The sequence below is a fragment of the Parasteatoda tepidariorum genome, chromosome 2 (assembly GCF_982258835.1).
Source record: "Parasteatoda tepidariorum strain Cologne lab strain chromosome 2, Ptep-v5.0, whole genome shotgun sequence".
Taxonomy (NCBI): domain Eukaryota; kingdom Metazoa; phylum Arthropoda; class Arachnida; order Araneae; family Theridiidae; genus Parasteatoda; species Parasteatoda tepidariorum.
The window spans coordinates 75,144,053-75,166,341 of NC_141756.1; the positions used below are offsets into that span (position 1 = coordinate 75,144,053).

Genomic DNA, 22,289 nt, shown 5'->3' on the forward strand with positions numbered 1-22,289 from the left:
TTTTAAAACGTTTTGTAATTTTTAATCTATAATTAGATTGTATTTATCAATACTAATGTCTGTTTATTTAATTATGTCTGATGATTAAATTTGTAGTTATTATAAACTTTGTTTGCTTAAGATTTTCTGATTATTGCTGCTAATTCTCATTAGCTTTAGTTTTTAACTACTAAATAGGAATAAATTACGTAACTAACTTATTTAATATGTATACATATTGTTAAATGTGCAGAGAGTTTTAGTTTAAACTGAGATTTATTTTGACTTGAGATTTTTTCTTGTTTATATTTGTCAACATCATCATTAATTAGTTTTTAACAATAGTTTTATGCATTAATTTTTTGAGAAAATTAAGATACCTTATTATTAGATAATTAATCTTAGATTATTCTTAACGTTACTAGTGTAGTGCTATGTTAATGTGTAGTGTTATGATAGTGCAGTGTAGTGTTATGTTAAAAGGGTCAATACTATGTTTAGTTTCCAGAATTTTAATATATAGAATAGCTAAATTATTTTAAAATTTCTAATTTTCATTTTAAAATGTGAGAGAAACAATTTTTTTAGGTGTTATATATGAATTTATCTTAAAATCTCAGATTCCCATTTTATTCGATAAGAAAGTGCAACATGAATTTTTTTAGAATTCTTTAAAACATACTTATCCCATACATAAACTTTTATTTAACATTCATATTTATTAATCTATGTATTCACATAGGTGTTTAAATTTTACTTATTTAATAATATTAATTTCGCATGCATTTCAAATAAATATAATTCAAATTTTTAAGAAATTTTTTAATTTAGAAACTTAACTCTTTAATGCATGTACACATATTTAGTTATACAGCTTTTATATTTGGCAAATGTTACTGTTATCACTTTTTATAGAATAAAATTTGCATTTGACAGTCCAAATCAAAATTTTTTAAATTACCTTCATAGTAATATTTTATTTGTTACAGTGAACGTAACATTCAAGTCATCCAAATTTATTTCATAATTTGGTTGTAAATATGTTTTAAGACCTGTCAACTCTTTTGTTTACATAATTTTTTTTATTTTTTACTTCCTATCATTTTAGCTCAAATTTATTGGTAAATTTACTATTTTAAAAACGTGTATCTTAAATACTTTATAATTTTTACTAATTTATCTGACTTTATTCATGCTCCTTACATAACTTTTTAATTTGTTTCAAAATTTTCATTATTATTTACAATTAATAAGTTGTCTCAATATTATTAAAAAAATTGATTTAATATAATATACATATTTTAAGAAAAATTAAACATAAATTAGAAATAACATTTTCCAAATAATAAGATTCACAAATTTCCGATTTCCAGATTATAACTACAATTTATATGGTAAATATTAAATACAAATTCTCCTAATCATACATACAAAAAGTTTTCATAACCATTTACAATTAATAAGCTACTCCAATTAATATCATAAAAAGAGATTAACATAATATTAATATATGCAACACTTTTTCTTGCCATTTTAGTGGTTAAATTCAACTCTATATTAATATATTCAAAGATTTAGTTGACCCACTTTTAACTACACGAGAAACGCCATATTGTTTGCTCTGTTCAAAACAAAGTTTGGAACGAGGAGAGCTAGTGACGTCGTTGATGACGTAGGACTAACCCTGTCTATTGCCAAGCTAATATTTAGTAATTATGCCAGAATCTCAACTATCTAAATCTCTTTCATCAGAATATTTCCCTAAATGGAAGTCAATTCCTTCTTTTTTCTCAAACACACAAGATTTTTCTTGTCTTCATCCTCTTACAATAACTTGTTATGACTCAGTGCCACTGAGTCTTTTTCATTAAATACAAAACAATGAGCCATTATTATTGAGCCAAATTCATAAAGCAATGTAACTAATAATAAAGGTATTGCGTTAGATTGTAATACAAGAGAAAACACTTTTGTTATGAAAATTCTACACCTACAATTATTACAAGAATAGTAGAGCCCCACTTAGTGAATTAATTGAATTTAAAAAAATATGATTTCTGATTAAAAAAAAACATGAAATATATAAACTAAATTTAACTAGAAAACAGAAAAAGAATATAACTCCTCTTACCTTGAGTAAAGATTGTGTTACTCTAATGTGCATAAATAATGCATGAAATTTTTTTTTTTTGTACCTACAAACAAATAATTTTTTCTAAAAAATCTTTTAAATCATAATTTTTGGAATATGGTTTGGATTAACTTAAATATTGAATTTACAGAGTCCAAATTATTAAAGCTCTTCTTCTTCAATGTGCACAACAGCAACCAATGGGCCTTGGCCTTTCTTAAAATTACATTCCATGCCATCCTGTTCATAGCTAAGGTTTTTGTTGTTTGTTATCCTAATAGTTTTAATCCAGAGAGTCAATCAACTAAGATTTGGTTTTCCACATTTTAGGGTAATAGATGGTTCGGCCAAAATCTCCTTAGTGGCTTGACCCTTATCAAATTTTATAAGGTGTCCTGCTCAGTTAAACCTTTGTATAGTAATAAATTTAATGATGTCTTATCTTTATAGAGTTTGTAAGATTTCTGAATTTGTTCTTCTTTTCCAATAAATTTCACACTTCATTCCTCCAAAAATACTTCCTAATATTCTCCGTTTAGATCTGGAAAGCGTCCCTTCCCTTTATTTTTCTTGATCATTGTCCATGTTTCAGCGTCAAATGTAAGGATGGATCTGATTAAAGTTTTGCAAATGAATAATTTTGTTTTTCTGCTGATGAATAGAGATTTCAAATATTTTTGTAGGCCAGCGAATAGGCAATTTTTTAAAGCGCAGGCCGTATTTTTGTAGGAGGAAATATCTGTTAGCAGTTGTGACACTATCTTGAATCTCAGGCGTTATGTCATTCATTGCATTTATTTCATAGCCTATTAACAATTTCACAACTTTATTCAAAAAAATGATTATTAAATCTGGTGCATGACATGTTCTGACTGATGGCAAAATGCATTTTACTTGCTTCAGCCTCCAATGAAAGAAAGGCCTGTTTAAAAGCTTCTGGGGTTCAAGCAACAAAATCAATATCATTAACAAATGCAAAATTCTGCACAGATTTATTAAAAAAATGGTGAGACAACACCCTGTCAGGCCATTTAAAAAAAATTTGGTTTTGATGGGTTATACTGATATTTCTTGTACCCAGTATCAAAACAAATTAGTTATAAGTTATGCACGTGCATAATTGATTTTGGAAGATTTCATTTTCAGTTAAAAACTAATGATTACTTATTTTATGCTAACACAAATATATGTATATTAAATTTTACCTTAAAACATGGCTTTATAATGAAAAAAACACACAATCATTTTAAAATTAAGGTTTTCCATAATAATAATAAAATATATTTTTGAAAGTTGAATTAAAAATATTTATGCACTAAATTGTTACATGCCAATTTTTGATTAGATGAATCTGTGTTGTCATTCAGATACTGTAAACTAGACTTCACAACAGTTTTCAGACCTTCTTCTATTATTGAATCTAAGTAGTGGATGTAATCATTCCACTCAGTAGAATGTGCATCAGCCTCAAAGATATTTTTATTTTTCTGAAAATAAAAATTAGAAAACAGGTAAGGAAAAACTGTATTTTGTCATTCTATTTCTAACTCTTTCATCAAAATAAAAAAAAATTATAAATAGAAAAACTCCTTTAAAATAGAAAATAATGTTACTGGAAAAAAACAGGAACTTTTCAATTAATTTTTTTATTTATATTACTTAAACGTCTTATTATAAAACACCAAACAAAAGCCCACAGGTTTGATTAAGTTTCAACCCATTATTTCATACAAATATTGACCAGCCATAGGCATAGAATAAGTTCTCATATGATATATTTTCTCATATCATATTTCCCATCTCATATTTATCAATATTCTCCTATTGCCCAGCCATTTCTAGTGTCAGTTTCAAATGTGGAACACAAAAGGATCGAAAAAGATAAACATTCAACTCTTCAATTGAACTTGCATCAAGGTCAAATTTAAATCTGATACTGCTTTCCCATACTCTTCAATTGAAAATTTAAACCAGATATTGCTTTCCAAGTCCTTGTAGAAAGAAGACATTTTAAAAATTGGGAAGAGGAAAGGATAAATTAATGGATGATCGGGTGAAGCAGAAATAGTTTTTTTATAGAACTATTCAGAACAAAAAACAGGAATAGGCAGGAAACACAAGCAAACCTCATTAAACTAGCCTTAAAAATTTTTGTTGAGGGCTTAGTCGACATTTTACAGAAGTTTATTTATTTCTCAGTTATTTAAAAATGTTATCGCCGCAAAGAATTGATTCTACAAAAAAATGACTTGCTTTAATGAACAAACTTTATTTATATGAAAATTTATAAGTATTTTTCAATATTTTTAATAGTTAGTAAGTTATTGCGATGCAGTTATGAATTTTTCTGAAGAATGGCGTCACTAATGACAATATTTTATAAATAGCATGGTTTTCAGCTATTTAGCTTCTGTTTCAGTATTTAGCAAAATATTTTTTCAAATTTTAATCTATAGATTTCATACAATTTGGTAGTAAAAATCGTTTTTCTTTCATATAAAACTAATTTCAGTCACTTTCTTTCTAAATCTTTATCGTTACTGCTATGTGGAAAATTTCATTCTAATTCATTATATATCAATTACATTTAAATATTGTTTAACTTAGTTTGAAATTTATAAAATTAAAAATCTTTAGTATGATTAGTGAAAAATAGGTGATTAAGGTTATTTTCATGAGAGTTCTTACTTTATTTAAATAAACATCACATTTATTTCAACAGAATAAATTATCAAATAACAGTTTTAATGCATTCTAAACAGATAATATTGACTTAAAAGAATTTAAAAACATGAAGAAAATAAATTTTCCTCTCTTAATCATGATTGTTTATTTGAAACATAAATCTAAAATAGAAATGTTTACATAGTTTATGGAAAATTTATTCATATTGTATTATCAAAATTGTTTACATTCAATTACAATAGTTTACCTTTACAATTTACATTTCGAATGTTTTGATTAAAATATTGGAAATTTATTCTAAACTAACTTGTTTTTGAAAATGATAGAAATCAGTTGGTTATAAACAGGACTGAAACTCTTTATTGGAAGGATAAATTTTTTAAATTTATTTTTCATCATTCATTCCTTGAGATTATCTATATATTTGATATAATTTCATTCTATCTAATGAATATACAGTAAATATATTGTTCTGGTTAATTAGAAAAATGAAATAGATAACCAAATAGTTAAGACATAAAAAAAAGACATTTAGACATACTAAAAACTATTATACTTCAACATTGTTGTAATTATAGAGTTCTAATAATGTGTGTATTAATAAGATTAATTTCTATTATGAATAAGTGGAAAAATTATTTTCAGTCCATGTCTTAACAACAAGACAAGAATCAGTCCTAAAACTGAAATACTTATTCTATCCAGGATTTGAACCAAAGTATTGTTTACAAGATTAATTTACAGTTTCCTTCTAAATAATTTATAAATGAAATTTCTTTTGCCTATTCATAACAAATTTTGAAATCAAATATTAAGATTTTAGAGTGATTTTAAGACTGTAGTTATCACAAAGAAAAATTTATAAGCACCAGTGTGTTCTTGGGTTGCTGAAAAATTAAGTTAAATTTTCTTCAAAGTTCAATTTTAAAATTTTATTTTAAGAAACAAAAATTGCCAAAAAACAAATCTGTGATTATTCTAGCAATTTGATAAGTAATATAGACATAATTATTCAGTTACACAAAGTTTTTGGAGCCCACTCCAAATTTCTTCAACTTTTGAGAAGTTTATCATTTGATGGTTCATGGTTATTAATCTTTTAACTGTTGATTTTAAGATTGATTCAATTTATAATTTTTGCGTGAATCAAAGTTTTAAATACTACTTTCAAGAAATTAAACTACAATAAAAAGTTAAAATCTTAAAGAATAATAAAATAAAATTCACGATTTTTACAAACTTGGAGAAAATTCCTACTGAATCTGGTTTGATCATTTCACTTTAAATGCAGCAATCAAATTCTCAATTTCTAATATTATATCTTATATGGATTTTTATTTTGATAAAACAGTGACAAAAAATACTGTCTCTGCAGCATTGGATAATATTTTGACTTCGATTTGAATTCTACACAAAATTGTTCATTTATAATAAAATGAAAAGAAAAGAATATCTAAATTCATTCAGGTGAAAACCGATTAAAATTTTCTGTATGATTTTCAAACAACATCGTCAGAATAGTTTAGAGAGGGATCCAAAAGATCTGTGCCCAAAAACTGACCCTTTAAATGATTAAAAAAAGTCTAGAAAACAGTCTTAAATCATGTTAACACACTAAATGGTCAACAGACAATTTCGCTTAATTAACTTTTTATAATTTTTCTTATCTAAAAAAAACTAAAAGTTATGTAACTAATTTGAAAAAGGCTTCAAAACTGAAACACTATTACTGACTTCCATTACTGATTGCATCATTTCAGTTGATTTCTTTGCAGAATCTTTTTTATTGCGTACTTCTTCATTCATATAAATCTCAAAATCTACCAATGAATCTGGGCTGGCCCTTGTAAACATTGGAGTAGTGTTCCAAGTGCTAATAAATTTTTCTACTTCACTAATATTTAGTTTAGACAGATGAACATTTTCAAACACTTTTTTAGTTACATTATACATATTTTCAGCAAATTTCAAAATGTCTACAAAATAAAAGCATATTGTTATTAGAGTGTTAAAAAAATTCTGTGTTATTTTTATTCAATGCAGAATATAAGAACTTATTATCATATTTCTACAATTATTATGACAGTTGAATTAAGAAAAAACACAAGTAAAACATTAAATTTAAAAAAAAAAAAATATAAATAAAATAAAATATGTACTCTTTATTAATTTAAACTTAATTAGATTTTTTAAAAATGTAAATTAGAATTCACTATTTAATTTTTGTGTGTGTGTGTGCATGTGCTTCGACAGAAAATCTCCTGACATAAAAAACCGACTGTATCTGGCAAATAGGACTGTCTATGGGATGAAAAGATTTATCAAATCTAAGTTTCTCTCTAAAAAAAATAAAGCTTTTAATTTACAAAACTCTTGTCCGGTCAATCTTGACATATACTTCTGAAGCTTGGACAATGACAAAACTGGAGGAAAAATGTATTGCAATATTTGAGAGAAAGATTTCGTGAAATATACTTGATGGTGTAAATGAAAACAATATTTGGAAAAAGAGATTTAACTTTGTACAAGATTTATAAACAAACTGATATTATTAAATACATAAAAATAAATAGAATGAATTGGATGGCCCATATGATTCAAATGAGAGATGAAAATACAATAAAAAAGACATTGCTTTTTAGACCCATTGGAACAAGAAAGAGGGGAAGGCCGCAGTTGAGATAGGCTAATTCAGTGGAGTCTGATTTTCTTGTAATTAATGAAAAGAATTAGAGATCAAAGATAAACCGGAAGTCATTATGGAGAAATCTTCAGAGGAAGGGCTATCTGATGATTTTATTTTTGATTCAGATTTCAAGCTCTTTATGCTTCAAATTGAATTAATTTAATTCATGCTGTGACTTTCAATTATACTATCTATACACTTTTGTCGTTTAATATAAAAATTATTATTAAGCATTTTTGCAAAAGACTATCATAGAATATAAAACACTCATGTGTAAGTAGATTATTAAAAAATAATGAAATATTTTCCCCACATAAATAACAAAGAACTGGAAATACTTAAATGCATTTGTTTACATATTTCAGAATAAAAATATTTTCTTTCACACGGGCAATGTTTTATTGCATTTTTCTCTGATATTTTTTAAACATTTTACAAATTTATGTTAAAACAAAGGACTTAGAGCTGATAGTTCTTCAAGTAATGAAATTCAAAATAGTATAAATAGATAAAATTCAAAAGAAATTTGAGAGAAGTGAGATCAAATCAAGCTGAAAGAAATTGCAAAAGGTTTCAGGAGTTGGACACAATTTGAGGGTTTAGTCTAGCTTCAAATGCATCTAAATCAAAGAAGATAATTGAATGAAATGTATACAAATTAAAAGTTCCACAGGATGTATAGGTTGCATATTTCTAGAACTTCTTTAAAAAAGAGAACCACCATTCATTTAAATCTAGACTGAAATAGACAAGTATACAATGAGCAAGCACAGCAAACTAAAATTGCAAAACAATCTAAAAGGAACAGCAAAACCAGTTTTGGAGATTCACTTATGCAGCGACCAGTTGGTACAGCTGCCTAATAATTTTTAAATACATTATTTTACTAAAATAAAATAATTGAAATGAAATTTATTACTACTGAAAAATATTTTTGAAATATCTTTTTCTTAATAATGAATTAAATATTTTAAAAATTAGAGAAATAATTGACATTCTGAGACAAATAGCCCAGTAATTTAATATGAAAATCTTCAATTATAGGTTTAAAAAAATTAAATCAAGGTCAATGCTTAAGTCACAAAAACATTCTTACGATAACCATTCCTCATGCAAGATTAATGTGTTTCCTTATAGTTTCAGTTTAATGAGAATCATTAACATCAAATTTTAACTTTGAATCATTGTTGAAGTCTGGTAATTGATAAACAACTCCCAGATTAGCAGCAATCTACAGTACGCAAAATAAAAAACGAAACACCCTGAATCATATGATCAAAAAATATATGACTTTTTATAAAAATTTCCTAACTCAGAAACTATTTAAACAAATGCACTTACATTTTATAGTTTATCATATAAAATTACTTTCTTTAAGATTATGTAAAAATTGTATACCTTACAACTAAAATTTTTCTGACCATTATTAAATAAAATAACAAAAAATAATTACAGTCAGCTTCACAACCTACTTAAAAGAAAGCCATTGGTTCCATCCAACTGCAAGTTATAACATTATAAGGGGAGTGCACCATTAAATCTTAAAAGCTATGTTTTTACAAAATTTTTCTTTGAACAGGAAGTATGTAATTGTTTTGAAAAAACTCATTTTAATGATCAATAAACATTTATCGTTTGAGATGTTACTGTTAGTATCTTAAAATGTAAATGATATTCAATTTTATATAAAAACAAATCAATGCTAATGAAAAGTATAGTATTCCTACTATAATGTGATTTATTTCCTTTTGAAGAAATCAAAATCAGTAATTTGAAAACTGTTTTGACCACACATTTAGTAACAGAACATTTCTCTACTTCTTACCTACTTTATTGCACTCCCCTTATACCTTAACATTTCTCTACTTCTACTTCTTACTTTATTAAGTATCTAGAAAACTGATTCAAAATTAATTACCATACAAATAAATAAGTTGTTCAAAGCTGAAAAAAAGTATTAAAAAAAAAAAAAAATCACAAAATACATAATGAAAACTATAGAAAACACATTATTTGCCTTCCTGAATTATATTTGATTCTAAATGTTATTATTATCTAAACACAAAATTTTGATTGAAGAGAGTTATAAGACCTTAGGATAATTAACACTATTTTCTTACAATTTCATATCATTACAAAAGAATCCTAAGCAATACATACCTACTCTTGTCCAATTTATAGAAAGACCTTCTTCAATAAATGATTTTATTTCACTCCATTGTTGAATTACTAACTGTTTCTCTTGTTCAAGTAAATTTTCATTCAAATCAGTATACCATGAGATACAATTGGCTAACAGTGATTGAGACAATTTAAATTCTTTAGTCACCCAATCAAACTCGTGATCTGGCATTAAATTAGCTTTTTCAATGTGTTTCAGAAATTCTATCTCTTTGGTCATTTCATGTATCTAAAAAAAATCACATGAATTTGTTTCATTAAAATCAAACAAAATAGATTTCAAATCTAATAAATGTTATTACAAATGTTATGTAAACATTATTAAGTTTTTTTTTCTTTAAAAAAAAAGAAAGAAAATTTGTGAAACAAAATTAAAATTTTAGTAATAATTCAGCATGTTAGAAAACTATTAGAACTTGTACTAGACTCCAAAAGTTGAATAAAACATCATGAAAAAGAGTAGTGGAAAGGAAATAAATAAATACAAACCTCAGGTTTAAAGTTTAAACGAGTAACATCTGCATCATCTTTCACAAAAACAACATCATTTAGTTTCACCTTCAAAATATTTAAGGTCTCTTCCCAATGAGAAATTACTTTTTGACGAAGTCTAAAAATTAGGTAATTTGCAATTAAAATAGAGGTCATATTCTATTATTTTAATAATTGAACACTTATTAAATAAAATATAGTTATTGTCAAAGAATATGAAATTTTTAAAAAATGCAGCGATCAGATTATTGCTTTGAAGTGTGAAAAACTTAATAATGAAAAAATAAAATATCGCAGTTGTCATTTAAAGCATGTAGGTTCCCCCATAAAAACAATAATCTGCAATTAGTTGAAAAGGGGGTTATAATTTTGTATAACTTAATCTACATAAATCTGGTATTTTTTTGTACATATCATAACCAAATTTGGATACAGTTGGAGATGAGATAGATATCTGTAGGTATAGTGAATAACAAGAAAAATAAGTAGCTTTGTTTCTATTTACAAATGCCTCATGTTTGAAAAAGAGATTGTCTGGTTAAAGCGAATTCAATTAGCTAACATGGTACATCAAGAAAACATTATTCAGTTAATACTATTTACTATAAGTTTTGATAATCGTGCAATTAAAAAAAAATTTTGGCATTTAATTTTTTTATTAGTTATAATAAAATATCCATAAATTTTAATTTAACTGTAAAGAATTTTTCCAATTTAAAAATTCTTTTAAACATAATTTAAGTTGCCATTAACACCAAAAAAATCTTTTACCCAAGTAAAACTATAATCATATCATTGGAAAATTTGAAAAGTTAGTGCACAGTTTATCAAACTTGTATTTAAATTAACTCAAACTTTTTATAAAACTTACTGTATTTTTGTAAATGTTATTTTAAGTTAAAAAATTTTTAAACCCAATATATAATTTCCAAAAAAAAAATAATAATAATAATATTATTAATATTTCAGGAATCATAGATCATTTGGATTATGTATTATTTCTTTCATTCTCCCATGTGCATGAATAATTATTATAGAAAACTATTATTTTTAAAATACATACCCTTCAAGTAGATCCTGTAGTTCAAAATAAGCCTTAATAACGAAGTCATACATTTCAGGTGTAGGAAAACTGAAATAATTTTGTTAGATAATTAAAAAAAAATATCTTAATTTTTTTTCAAATACAAAAATTCTTAATATTTCAAAATAAAAACAAATTTACCCACTTCATGTTCATTTCTTTAACGAAACTGAATTAGTAAAATATAGCTCACAAGTTGAGATAAGAAAGATATTATATATAATCCACCACATTTTTAGTTTTTGAGGAAATTTAGACAATTTTGGACTTAAAACTTATGCTTTCTTCTTTTTTTAAAAGTCAGATATAATTGGAATAATTAAATTAAAAAAAAAAAAAATCAAACATGTCAGAATACTTGACTCTATTATAGGGCATACAAAATAAAGTTTCAAACTTTGAAACCATCTGTATTATTTTCCTTAAAAAACCTCCATTATAACAGTGGAAAATTTGCAGGACAAAAATCTGTTCTATACAATAAAAACATTGCTAAAAAGACTACATATTAATCATATACCTAATAAAATAATTGCAACAAATAAATACATGCTACAATATTTTTCAAGCATTTCATAATCAATCAATTTATTTCCTGAATTTCAATTTTTTATAATTATATAAAATTATGAAAATTCACCATAACTATTATAAACAGCGTTCAAAAAAAGGTACCACAAATGATGCTTAATATAATGACCCTGGTTGCAAAAAAGAGACATGAACATTATTACGAGGCATAGTAGTTATATAGTGAGAACACAAAAATACCATAAATAACTACTTTTAATTAAGAAAGTACAAATTGTTATGGTACTAGAGTAATAGTTAAGGCAGCTTTACTAATGAAATAAAAATCAAATATATAAAATAACCGGCAAGTTTTAGTATTTAAATACCAAAATCTGTACTAGCATTTATTCTATGATATATGAGGTTTCTAATTCCAAGAAACTTGAATTAAAAAAATGTTTTACTCAATCATATTTTACTTCAAAATTAATTATAGGATTTTTCAATTGAACAACAAACTGATTAAAAAATGCAAAACTTAAATATTAATAAAAAAAAAACATATTTCTAATAAACATATAAATTAGTATAAATAAAATTTAATATGGGGAATCAAAAAATTCTAATCTAAAATAATTCTATGAGACTTCTCTCTGCCCGAATGGTATTACTACTTTAAAATGATGGGTAGGCTTGCATGTGTTTTGGACTCATTACCCAGTATTTTATGACAATTTAAAAGATATCTTAAGAATGACAGAAAAGCAAAAACCGAAATCTTACTATTCCTGTTTCTTTTCCAGCATTTGAACAGACAAAGTTATTTTACTAAATAGATCATTACTCCACTGCAGAATACCAGAAATTTTTGGAAGATTTTTATACACAAACACCTCACTTGATTCATTAAATTTACTTTCTAAACCACTGTAGCTTTTCTGAGCAGCAATTAAATCTTCATAAATATTCTCCATGTGAGAAGGTATCAACTTTTTGAATTCCATTTCTACAACAGGACGTTTCATTAATCCTTGCAACAAATCTATCAACTAAAAAGGAATTGCATTTGAAATAAAATGTTTTAATACTGGAACAGCAAGGCTATTATTATAGTAGCATTTCTATAAAATCCAATATCAACTGAAACTAATGTTTACTAAAACAACTCGATCATACATCTTAAAAGTCTAACAAAATTAAGAAACATAATATTTGTTTTGAAATAAAATGTCACAGACAAGTTTAAAAAATATTGACTGAAAGGAAAACATTTCACAAGTTGTTGATTTTTAGATAAGTTATGACAGGCATGTGTGTTTTAGAAAATAATTTATGTGTATTTTATTGAAATATTAGATATAATATACCTCACATGAAAGTAGGTGTATTTTGTCCAGTTGAATGCTGTATTGACAAAAATTTACATTTTAATACTCAATATTATATTTTATGGTTTAAAATATATTTATACTTTTAAGATATTTTATACTTTCTGAGTGCATTTAAGCTTTACAAATGAGTCTGGTGGAAGATGAGAAGAAATTAAAGTATTAGCATTATTATTACTAATACTACTAATATATACTAATTTTAAATCTCTACAAATTTCATTCGGAAATTATTTTTTTCTAACTCCTTTCATTTATTACAAATATACAATAAAAAATATTGCATTCACTTACAAATAATTTTAAAACTAAAACTTAAAAAAAAAAAAAAAAACAATTTGTATAGTATTCTAAGTGTTTGGGTATGAAATAAAACACTTACTCAAGCAATCTTTCCTCATGATGTTCCTTTTTAAGCTGAATCAATATTAGTTATTAAATAATAACATTAGTTAAAAAAATTTAAAATCATTTTGTTAACGAACAGAGACTTCTCTCTCTTTAAAGTGTTAGAATTGCCACCAAACAACCAAATTAAATTTTGAAATTCTATTAAAATATTTTTAAAAGCTTTGATGGTATTAAACCCAAATGACTATTCTATAAAACAATATTAATTTAAAGAAATCTTGGGTGTATATTGATTGATAATGATTGTTTTTCTACAAAGTTCCAAGATTTAGAGCTAATATTTTGCTATCAGAGTATTTTCCAAAGAACATTGCAAGGATCTTAGAAAACAAAACAGATTATACAAAAATAAATAAACGAATTAAACATTAAGAATTGGAAGAAAAAAAACTAAATTTTTAAAAAATAATTTTCGAAGGTTAATGGATAAAATAATTAGATGTAAATTAATAATGTGTAAAAAAAAAAAACTTATTTTTTTAAAAATCTTTTTTAAATAATTTTATTAATTAAAAATAGAACACATTAAAGTATATTTTATTTATGAAAGAGAAAGGATTTGGGGGAATATAATGATAAACATTTTCAAATTGCTTAGAAGAGCATTTAAAAGTGCGACTTATCACTGCAGTGCCCCAAGCTTTTCATATACATTCTGTTACTTTTACTCAAATAAAAATAATAAGTAGGCAACAAACCTTAAATCCATCTTCGGGGGGAATACAATCAAGACATGCTTGACCAATGATTATGCCTAACTTGTGATCTAGCTCAAGAACTATTCCAGTGAAGTGCTCAAAATCTTTAGCAAAATCCTATTCCAAAGAAAGTAAAACTTAATTTTTTGTTTAATTTTTAAAAACTTAAACAGGTAATTTCAAGTTATGAAACAACATTTTTTCATTTACAGATGTTTCCAAAATTTCCAGAAAATATTTAACAAAAGTTGGAAAAGGGATTAAAAATTTAATAATCAATTAAAAATTAGTGACTGTATGTTAATAATTTTTAATTGATCATTACATTTTAATTGCATAAGTGGTTTGTTAGGGTAGCCACTAACACTTAAAATAATTTCTTGACTCTTTTCAGATTGATTTTCATCAACTTCACTGATTTTGATAAATAATGGTATTTAATTTTTAATCTTTCAGTTCTTTCTCAGATATTTATTAAACACTTTTACCTGTTTTTGAAGTTGTAAATAAACAATTCTTTTTTTTAAAAAAATTATTAAAGGAATAAACTAAACAAATATATTAAGTGAAAATATTCAGGTGTAATATAATCGCAATTAAGAAATAAAATATACAATACACACTTTACTTTAATTTAAACTTCTAACAATGGCTGATCAACGATAACAGTAAAAGTAATTTTTACTCACTGTGGGAAACATTTGTTATTAAAGAGCATGCCTATAATAATATACTGTTTACTTAATATTTAAGACAAAATATTTTGTTTTTGATTGTGCAATATTTTCTAACAAATATTACATAAAGTTTTTGGTAAAAAAAATAGTTTTTTTTTTTAAATTGATAAAATTTTTAAATAATTTTGTAAATGTAATAGATATAAATGCATTAAAAAGGCAAAAAAAAAAATCTTATGATAGATCTATTGATAAAAATATAAAACAAAATTAATAATCAGATCAACTCAAAATAACTCTGTCTCATGAGTTTTTGTGTATTTTAATTAAATTCCCCAATATCTTTAGATTTACGAAAAATTCTCCATTCTCCATCGATGTCTCTGTTTTGTGGTGACCTTTTTCCGTTAATATATAAACCTTTATTGTTATACATTTAGCTATGAGTTAAATATGCTGCAAGAAGACATTAACAAATAAATTATCTTTTTTTAAAAGAAAAACCTTATCTTTCAAGCTACACAGATTTCTGAGTCTACTGTACCATGAAATGAATTACTAATTTCAAAACTTATTTAAGTTATGGTATCTTTAAACCTCAAGAGAAATAGATTTTTTTACAACTTTCGAGTAACATAGTCACATATATCAGCAATAAATTATTATAATGTATTTCCATAATGTAAATATGTTTCATATTTATCATAGTAGGAAAGATATTCTTCCTAAAAATTGTGATACCACTTTCTATGAAAAATAAATGTAATCCATTTGCCAATATCCATTTTATATAATAGGCATTTAAAAGTAAAAATTATATTCAGAGTACTTTTTTTGATTTCAACATGGTAATACTAAACTACAAAATCCATGAAACCTCCTCTGAAACTTCATATATTTTTTCAAAAAAACAAAATTAAATGAAAAACTATTTTTTTGATTACTGGGCCATTGCTTATGCAAATGATTGAGATTAGAAAGAAGTTTTATATAGATATTATGAATTAGCAATTAAAATAGGACATTTTTATCTTCAGCACAAGAAATTGACACTCAGTATAATTTTACTTTCAAAGACCATTTATTAGAATTAACATTACTTTTAATTTGCTGGTAAGTGAGAGAATGTGAAATTAATACAGTTAAGTTCATCTTGACTTACACTAATTTACTTTTATGCAAGTTTGTTTTGAAATCAATTTGTGTAAAACAAAAAACCACTCTTTTAAAAAATATTGTAGCAATTTGAGTTATGCCTAAGTTTTTCTTAGCAAATAAAAGAAGAAAATTCTGAAAGCTAATAGAAAAATTTATTGATAATAAGTGAATACTTTTAAAATGTCTTCCAGTTTTAAATTAAATACTTCCATACATTATATGTCTTTAAACACTAATTTGCTGCAATCAAATTTCTTTAAAACAAAAATATTTATTTATTTAGTTCTTTAAAATATCGAGTTAAAAATGAGCTTTTAAGATAGGAAGTACATAGCTTTTAAGTACATGGACAACTGAAATTACACTAAATTATATAATATTAATTTATAGTTCGTAGATATTCTCATTATAACTGATCATTGTCAGTTGTAATTGTGTTACATTTTTGCAGGGTAGATAAATTTTATACTGTATAATATTGATCATGAGAAGCTTGAACTGATTTAGTTAATCACAGACAGCTTATTGTTTTATTTCTTTTGAATTAATCTAAGATAAACAGTTTGATTAAAAAATCAGTTACAAGTGCTTCAATTTATATTAAAACAAAACTTTGAAAGTTGTGAAAAGTTACTGTGTATATCAATAAGCAAAGTTTACTAATATTTCAAAAATAAATGCTGATTTTCATTCCTTTTTTTTTTCTCTAGGAGAAATTTTTTTACCATAGACTGAATATCCAATGGATTGTAAGAACAGTTTTCAAACACTGCATATGATGAACAGAATGCAGAGTATAGTTCAAGTAACCTTCTGTCATATGTTTTATGATGAATGCTTGCAAGTTTGTAATGAGGTATGTTAAAATAAACATCTGCAGAGAGAAGTATATCCTAAAACAATCAAAATGTAAAACAAGAGTGAACAACTAAAATATATCTTTAAAAAAATATTTCAGACACAAAATTAAAATTAATATTATAATTTTCATTTCATTACTGTTGAGAAAAATAAGTTATGTAAAATGCAGTGTTGAATTTTCACATACATTTAAATAGAAAGGATATACAATAAATAGATTAAAATGAAAAACCTTAAAAACAATTTTTAACATTATTTACTTACATGAATATTATCTAATCTTAGTAAAAACAATTTGAATTGAGAAAATACTCTTTCATCAGGAAAATCCCATGGGTACAATTCATTTTCATAAATATCCCGAAATTTTTCACGGCATTCCTCATAAGCTTCCAGGAAAACATTAGTCACATCAATTGATAATTTGAGATTTCCTTTAGCTTCCTGACGATCAATTTTAAAAAGAGTTTTGGCATCCAAAAATGTATTTATCTAAAATTTATAAAGCCTATTTTTAATATATTAAAAAACATCAGAATAAACTCTGTGATTCAAAAATTAAGAAATTATTTATTGCTTTTAATTATTTTATTAAAAGAACTGCTAAATGTTAAATTTCTTTTAATATTTTGATTAAATCTTATAAATTATGTATGAAACAGCTTAAAAATGTATCAAGAGAAAAATTCTACGTGAGATTATAATTCAGCAACAATATATATTTAATATAAAAATAAATAGTTAATAATATAATTAGTTAATATTAACTAAAATAAAAATATTTTCTTTTTTTTCTTGATATAAAGATACCACATTTTCTTTACATTAAAAATAAATTAGAACTGGTGGAAATTAAAACTGTTATACTTCTGAACCATTAAATGTTGATAAGCTTTAATAAATAGTCTAAACCAGTTTGACATAAAGCTTTCAATGAAGGTAAATGGAACAAATTCACTCTGCAATAATTGTAAAACATTAATACCAATTTGAAAATATTAATTATGAAATAATGCTATAAAGGTAATATCCTTCATTAATAAAGAAACATTGTTTTTAGTCTTAAGCTTTTAATTTGGAATAATAATTAAAATCAAAGCTGTAATAAGAGCAGAAAGTACAAAAATAAAAATTATCATAAATAAATATTAAAGGTAAAAATCATTGAATTAAGGATAAAGAAAAATTTTATATATAAAAATATATCTTTACAGCTTTTATAAATTTTATGCTGCAACAAAAAAATCTGGATCTGTCAGAAAACTGTAACATATCATATGATTTTCTAAACAGTAAGAATGTGCAGACAATAATGGAAAAGTTTTATGCCATTATGTTTTACAGAAAAATGTTCATATAAAAAAGCAGTATAACTGAAAATCAAAAACTGTAAAGATGAAGATTGCGAATTTCACTACAACATAACAAATATTGAAGCCTATTTATTAATTTAATTCAAAAATTACTTTGTCAGAGATAAAAATACAGCACTTTTTCAATAAAACTGTAACACGGCTTGGAACTCTGTTATAGTATTTTGAACCAATCCAGGATGATGTAATTGATTTCATTGTTTCAGGTAAAAGAGACTTTAATTCTTGAAGTGAGCTTTCTTCAAGCTCATTTACTTTTGCTGTTACATGATCAAAACTTTCAGAGATATCTTTAGCTTCATCTAACCCTGTTAAAAACATAAATAAATAAATTTTTTATTAAAGAAACTTAAATTTATAAAAAAAACAAACTAAATAAGACAATAGTATTAAAAGAGAATACCTTCTGCCACTTCACGAAGAAGAATCTTAAACTTCGGATAGTGACAACTTTTTGTTTTCTCAAGAGCAAGAACCATTTTTTTAACAATTGGTTTATTCAGCTATAAGAAACAGAAATAATAAATATTTACAAAAACTTATTTTTTGCAAGGAATTCTTTATGGATAAATTAATTTTATTATTGTGTGCAATAATTTTTAATTCAGTTAAAAAGTTCTCGAGATATAGTGAAATATGTAAAAAATCAAATTAACATTAAGGTGTCTGAACTTCGGACCCCTCTCCCGACCAAACACTATTTGGACCATATTTCTCAGATTGCAGTTACTTCCTATATTTTGTATGTAAGAAATCTGAATCTGTTGAAAAAAAGGTATGCTTATTCAGAGGAAGTAAGTTTTTGAGTCTGATTTCGTAACTTAAAATATCATCTGCACCAATTAATTTGTATATTTGAGGTAACCCTCTTGAACCATTAAGATTGAGTCCTAGAATGTGAAGATTCGATTATTAGTTCAAAAATCATTTAGGGTGGTGTGATAGTATTATTATTTTTTGCACTGTACATAAAATATTGTTTCAAATTTACCAGAAAAACTAATATAGTAGATTTAGATTTGAAAAACTGCTCTTTTAGTATGAAGTAAATAAAAAATATATAAATAAAGCAAAAAGCAAACTTGTAAAATTTCTTTTGGGTTTACAAATTACAATGAAACAAAATAATATTTAGGAAAATTCCAGTCAAACTGAAGTGTTTTTTAGTGAGTTTATGAGTAGCTTTAATATTTTCCAATAAAAGTCAGTTAGTATTCATTATAATTTTAAAGTTCAAAACCAAGAAAAATATCAATCATTACAAGAATATATAATGGTGAAGATACAGGTTTTTCTTTTTTTATGAACACAATTACGCATGAAATCAAATATAGATAAGAGAAATTATTGAATACTTGAGAGAATATGAATTCCAAATTTTTCCCCCTTTCATTCCAAAAATATATTTCTGTTAAAGGACCTTGATCTATTTTCTTCAGAACACTTTCAGATGTAGTCTCCAGTACTTGTCGAACAATTAGAAACCAGCTTGATAACATTTCAGTTATAGAAATCAGGGTTTTTTGAAGTTGCAAATCATAAGTGGAGCTGAAGGATAAAAACATTTCACACTGAACATTTATTAGAATATGCATGAAACACAATAAATATTTATGAACACAATAAAAAACATGAAGAATAAAGAAATTATAAAAGTAAAATGGTGAGAACTGAACTCTGTGATTTTAGATACGAAAGTCTTTCGATTCTAAAAATTATACAAATTATGTAGTGTGAGCAAAATTTTCATAGAGACCAGAGAATAAAAGAATGTATAAAATTATTTCGAGAAAAATTAAATGTATTTTAACAAAAGATGTCTAAAAGGATTGGTGCTGTTACTGTAATAAGCAAAATGAAATGCAAGAAATAACATTAAAATGAGTACAAACTTTTTAATATTCAATAAATGAATATATGTTCATTTGCAGCATGTCCCATAAAATTTTGCTATTTGCCTTTGAATTAAACTCAAACACAATCATAAAACCTAACATATGAAGATGTTAAAGAACTTAACTTTGAAAGCAAAACAAAATTTTTGAAATTTATATTACAATATATGGGAATTTAAATTAAAACACTGAAAAATATAAAATGTTACTATACCGCTCAGAAAGTTCATCAATGTTGTAGGAATCTATCATTTTGGCGGTTTCAGGTATTAAAAGAATAGTCCTCTCCTGACAGATACCAATATGATATGATAATGTCATCTGAAAATCTTCAAAATGTTCATACATGTCTTGAAACGTTTCAGCTGGCCACTTTTCATTATTGACTGCATTACTGAATATTGGTGAAAGCACCTATAATTTAAAAAAAAATTGATGTTAAAGCAATGGTATGGTATAAATTTTAAATAGTTTCAGAATATTATATTTTTTAATAAAAACAAGATAACTATGCAAAAGAAGTTTTTTCTCATTTTTAGATCAAGAAATGATAGGAGGAAAAAAGATGTTTAGTTTTGCAATAAGAAAATAAGATTGCAATTTAAAGTCTATGAGGTACATATATATTTTCTGCATTTAGTAACGTTAAGAAATATTTTTTCCAAGATAATGATCTATACCTTCTAGGATTCTTCTTCTGGAGTTTTAAAAAGCTGCCTTTATTTAAGTTGATTTTTTTTCATTCCTTCAACTGGATTTCTAGAGTAACATTTACATAAAGTATTCATGTATGTAGTAGTTATGAATTAGGAAGAAGGCTAACACACTTTCCAAAAAAAAAAATGAAAGAATGAATATTACTGAATAAATGATATTCATAAAAGCATTGTTAATAGGTATGCAGTAATATAGTTATAGGAATAACCCCCAGAAAAAAATTTATCAAAAAAAAAAAAAAAAAAAAGATTTAAGCATTTACAGATATTTAATTAAAGATTCACAACATCAACTGATACACATGCAGTAAAATAGCTAATGGAATAAAATCTTTAGAAAAATTGTAATAAAAATAGAATGAAAATAAATTTATATAATTTCTGATATTAAAACATTGTTATAACACTTTTATAGTTAATTAAGCACTGCAGTTGAAATATGACTAATAAAAGAAACACTTAAGTGAATATTAGTGAAGTATTTCATGTTATAACAATGATTACTTTCAAAATACTTATAATTCTATAGATACATATTGCGACGATACGGGCTTTTAAATGTAAAACAATAAAGAAATGAAATAAATAGACAGCAAAAATGGAAAAGTTTTCCTCAGATTATTCAAACTTTAATGATATAAGTAAGCAAACACAGAATATAATTTAGACAATATTCCAACAAAGTATAAACAATGTTTGTGTTAGTAAATACAAGTATTTTGCGTAGTGTTTGTTATGCGTAACGATAAGGTGTAAATTTAAGTAAGTCTGACATGGAACAACAATTGACAGAAAATGAAGTTCAAAAAACAATTGCTCTTTATTTTAAATCACTAAAGCTTTTCAAAGCATGCATTATTTAATTTAAAGCTTAACCATAAATAATTTTACCTACTCTTGAGAAAATATATTGATACTCTTGCAAAGGATAATCATAAATGCAACCGAATGACAACTCTCGTTTGTAATCTGTATCAGAAACAATGACATTGCGTTTTAAGAAGAAGCATATTTTTGCCGGTATGGGTGATTTTTGAGGTAATTTTAGTGTTATTTTAAGAGAATTGTCTTGATCCAAGTATATAAAAAGAGTTAGAATTTCTGATCCCTCCAAATAGTCTTTAATAATAGCTTGAATGTCTTCATTCCATATAATGTCTTTCCAACACTTTAAAGCATAGTTTAATATTTGCTGAGAAACAGTTTGAATGTAATTAAAACGAATATCTTCAGGTTCAGTTGACATTTTCAATACTTTTATACTAAATAAAAAAAGAAATATATATAGCTTTTTAATTATTCAAAACAATGCGCGTTCAATACCAGTTTCGTTTTCGATTTCATTCACTGACAGTCCACAG

The 22,289-nt window shown here is 24.9% G+C and overlaps 1 protein-coding gene across 1 annotated transcript in view; it reads right to left on the minus strand.

Annotated features, from left to right (window-relative positions):
* LOC107452721 (dynein beta chain, ciliary) overlaps positions 1 to 22,279 on the minus strand; it is a 30,250-nt gene extending 7,971 nt beyond the window's left edge. Inside the window, exons 1-14 of the mRNA XM_043057257.3 lie at positions 21,824 to 22,279; positions 20,427 to 20,626; positions 19,673 to 19,865; positions 18,721 to 18,820; positions 18,411 to 18,625; positions 17,209 to 17,436; positions 16,809 to 16,976; positions 14,249 to 14,365; positions 12,535 to 12,800; positions 11,218 to 11,286; positions 10,152 to 10,272; positions 9,642 to 9,891; positions 6,530 to 6,771; positions 3,442 to 3,597 (exon numbers count right to left, since the gene is read on the minus strand). Of these exons, the coding sequence (XP_042913191.3) occupies positions 3,442 to 3,597; positions 6,530 to 6,771; positions 9,642 to 9,891; positions 10,152 to 10,272; positions 11,218 to 11,286; positions 12,535 to 12,800; positions 14,249 to 14,365; positions 16,809 to 16,976; positions 17,209 to 17,436; positions 18,411 to 18,625; positions 18,721 to 18,820; positions 19,673 to 19,865; positions 20,427 to 20,626; positions 21,824 to 22,174 (2,676 nt within the window). The 5' untranslated portion in view covers positions 22,175 to 22,279. The remainder of the gene's footprint in view (positions 1 to 3,441; positions 3,598 to 6,529; positions 6,772 to 9,641; positions 9,892 to 10,151; positions 10,273 to 11,217; positions 11,287 to 12,534; positions 12,801 to 14,248; positions 14,366 to 16,808; positions 16,977 to 17,208; positions 17,437 to 18,410; positions 18,626 to 18,720; positions 18,821 to 19,672; positions 19,866 to 20,426; positions 20,627 to 21,823) is intronic.
* Positions 22,280 to 22,289: the final 10 nt, after the last annotated feature.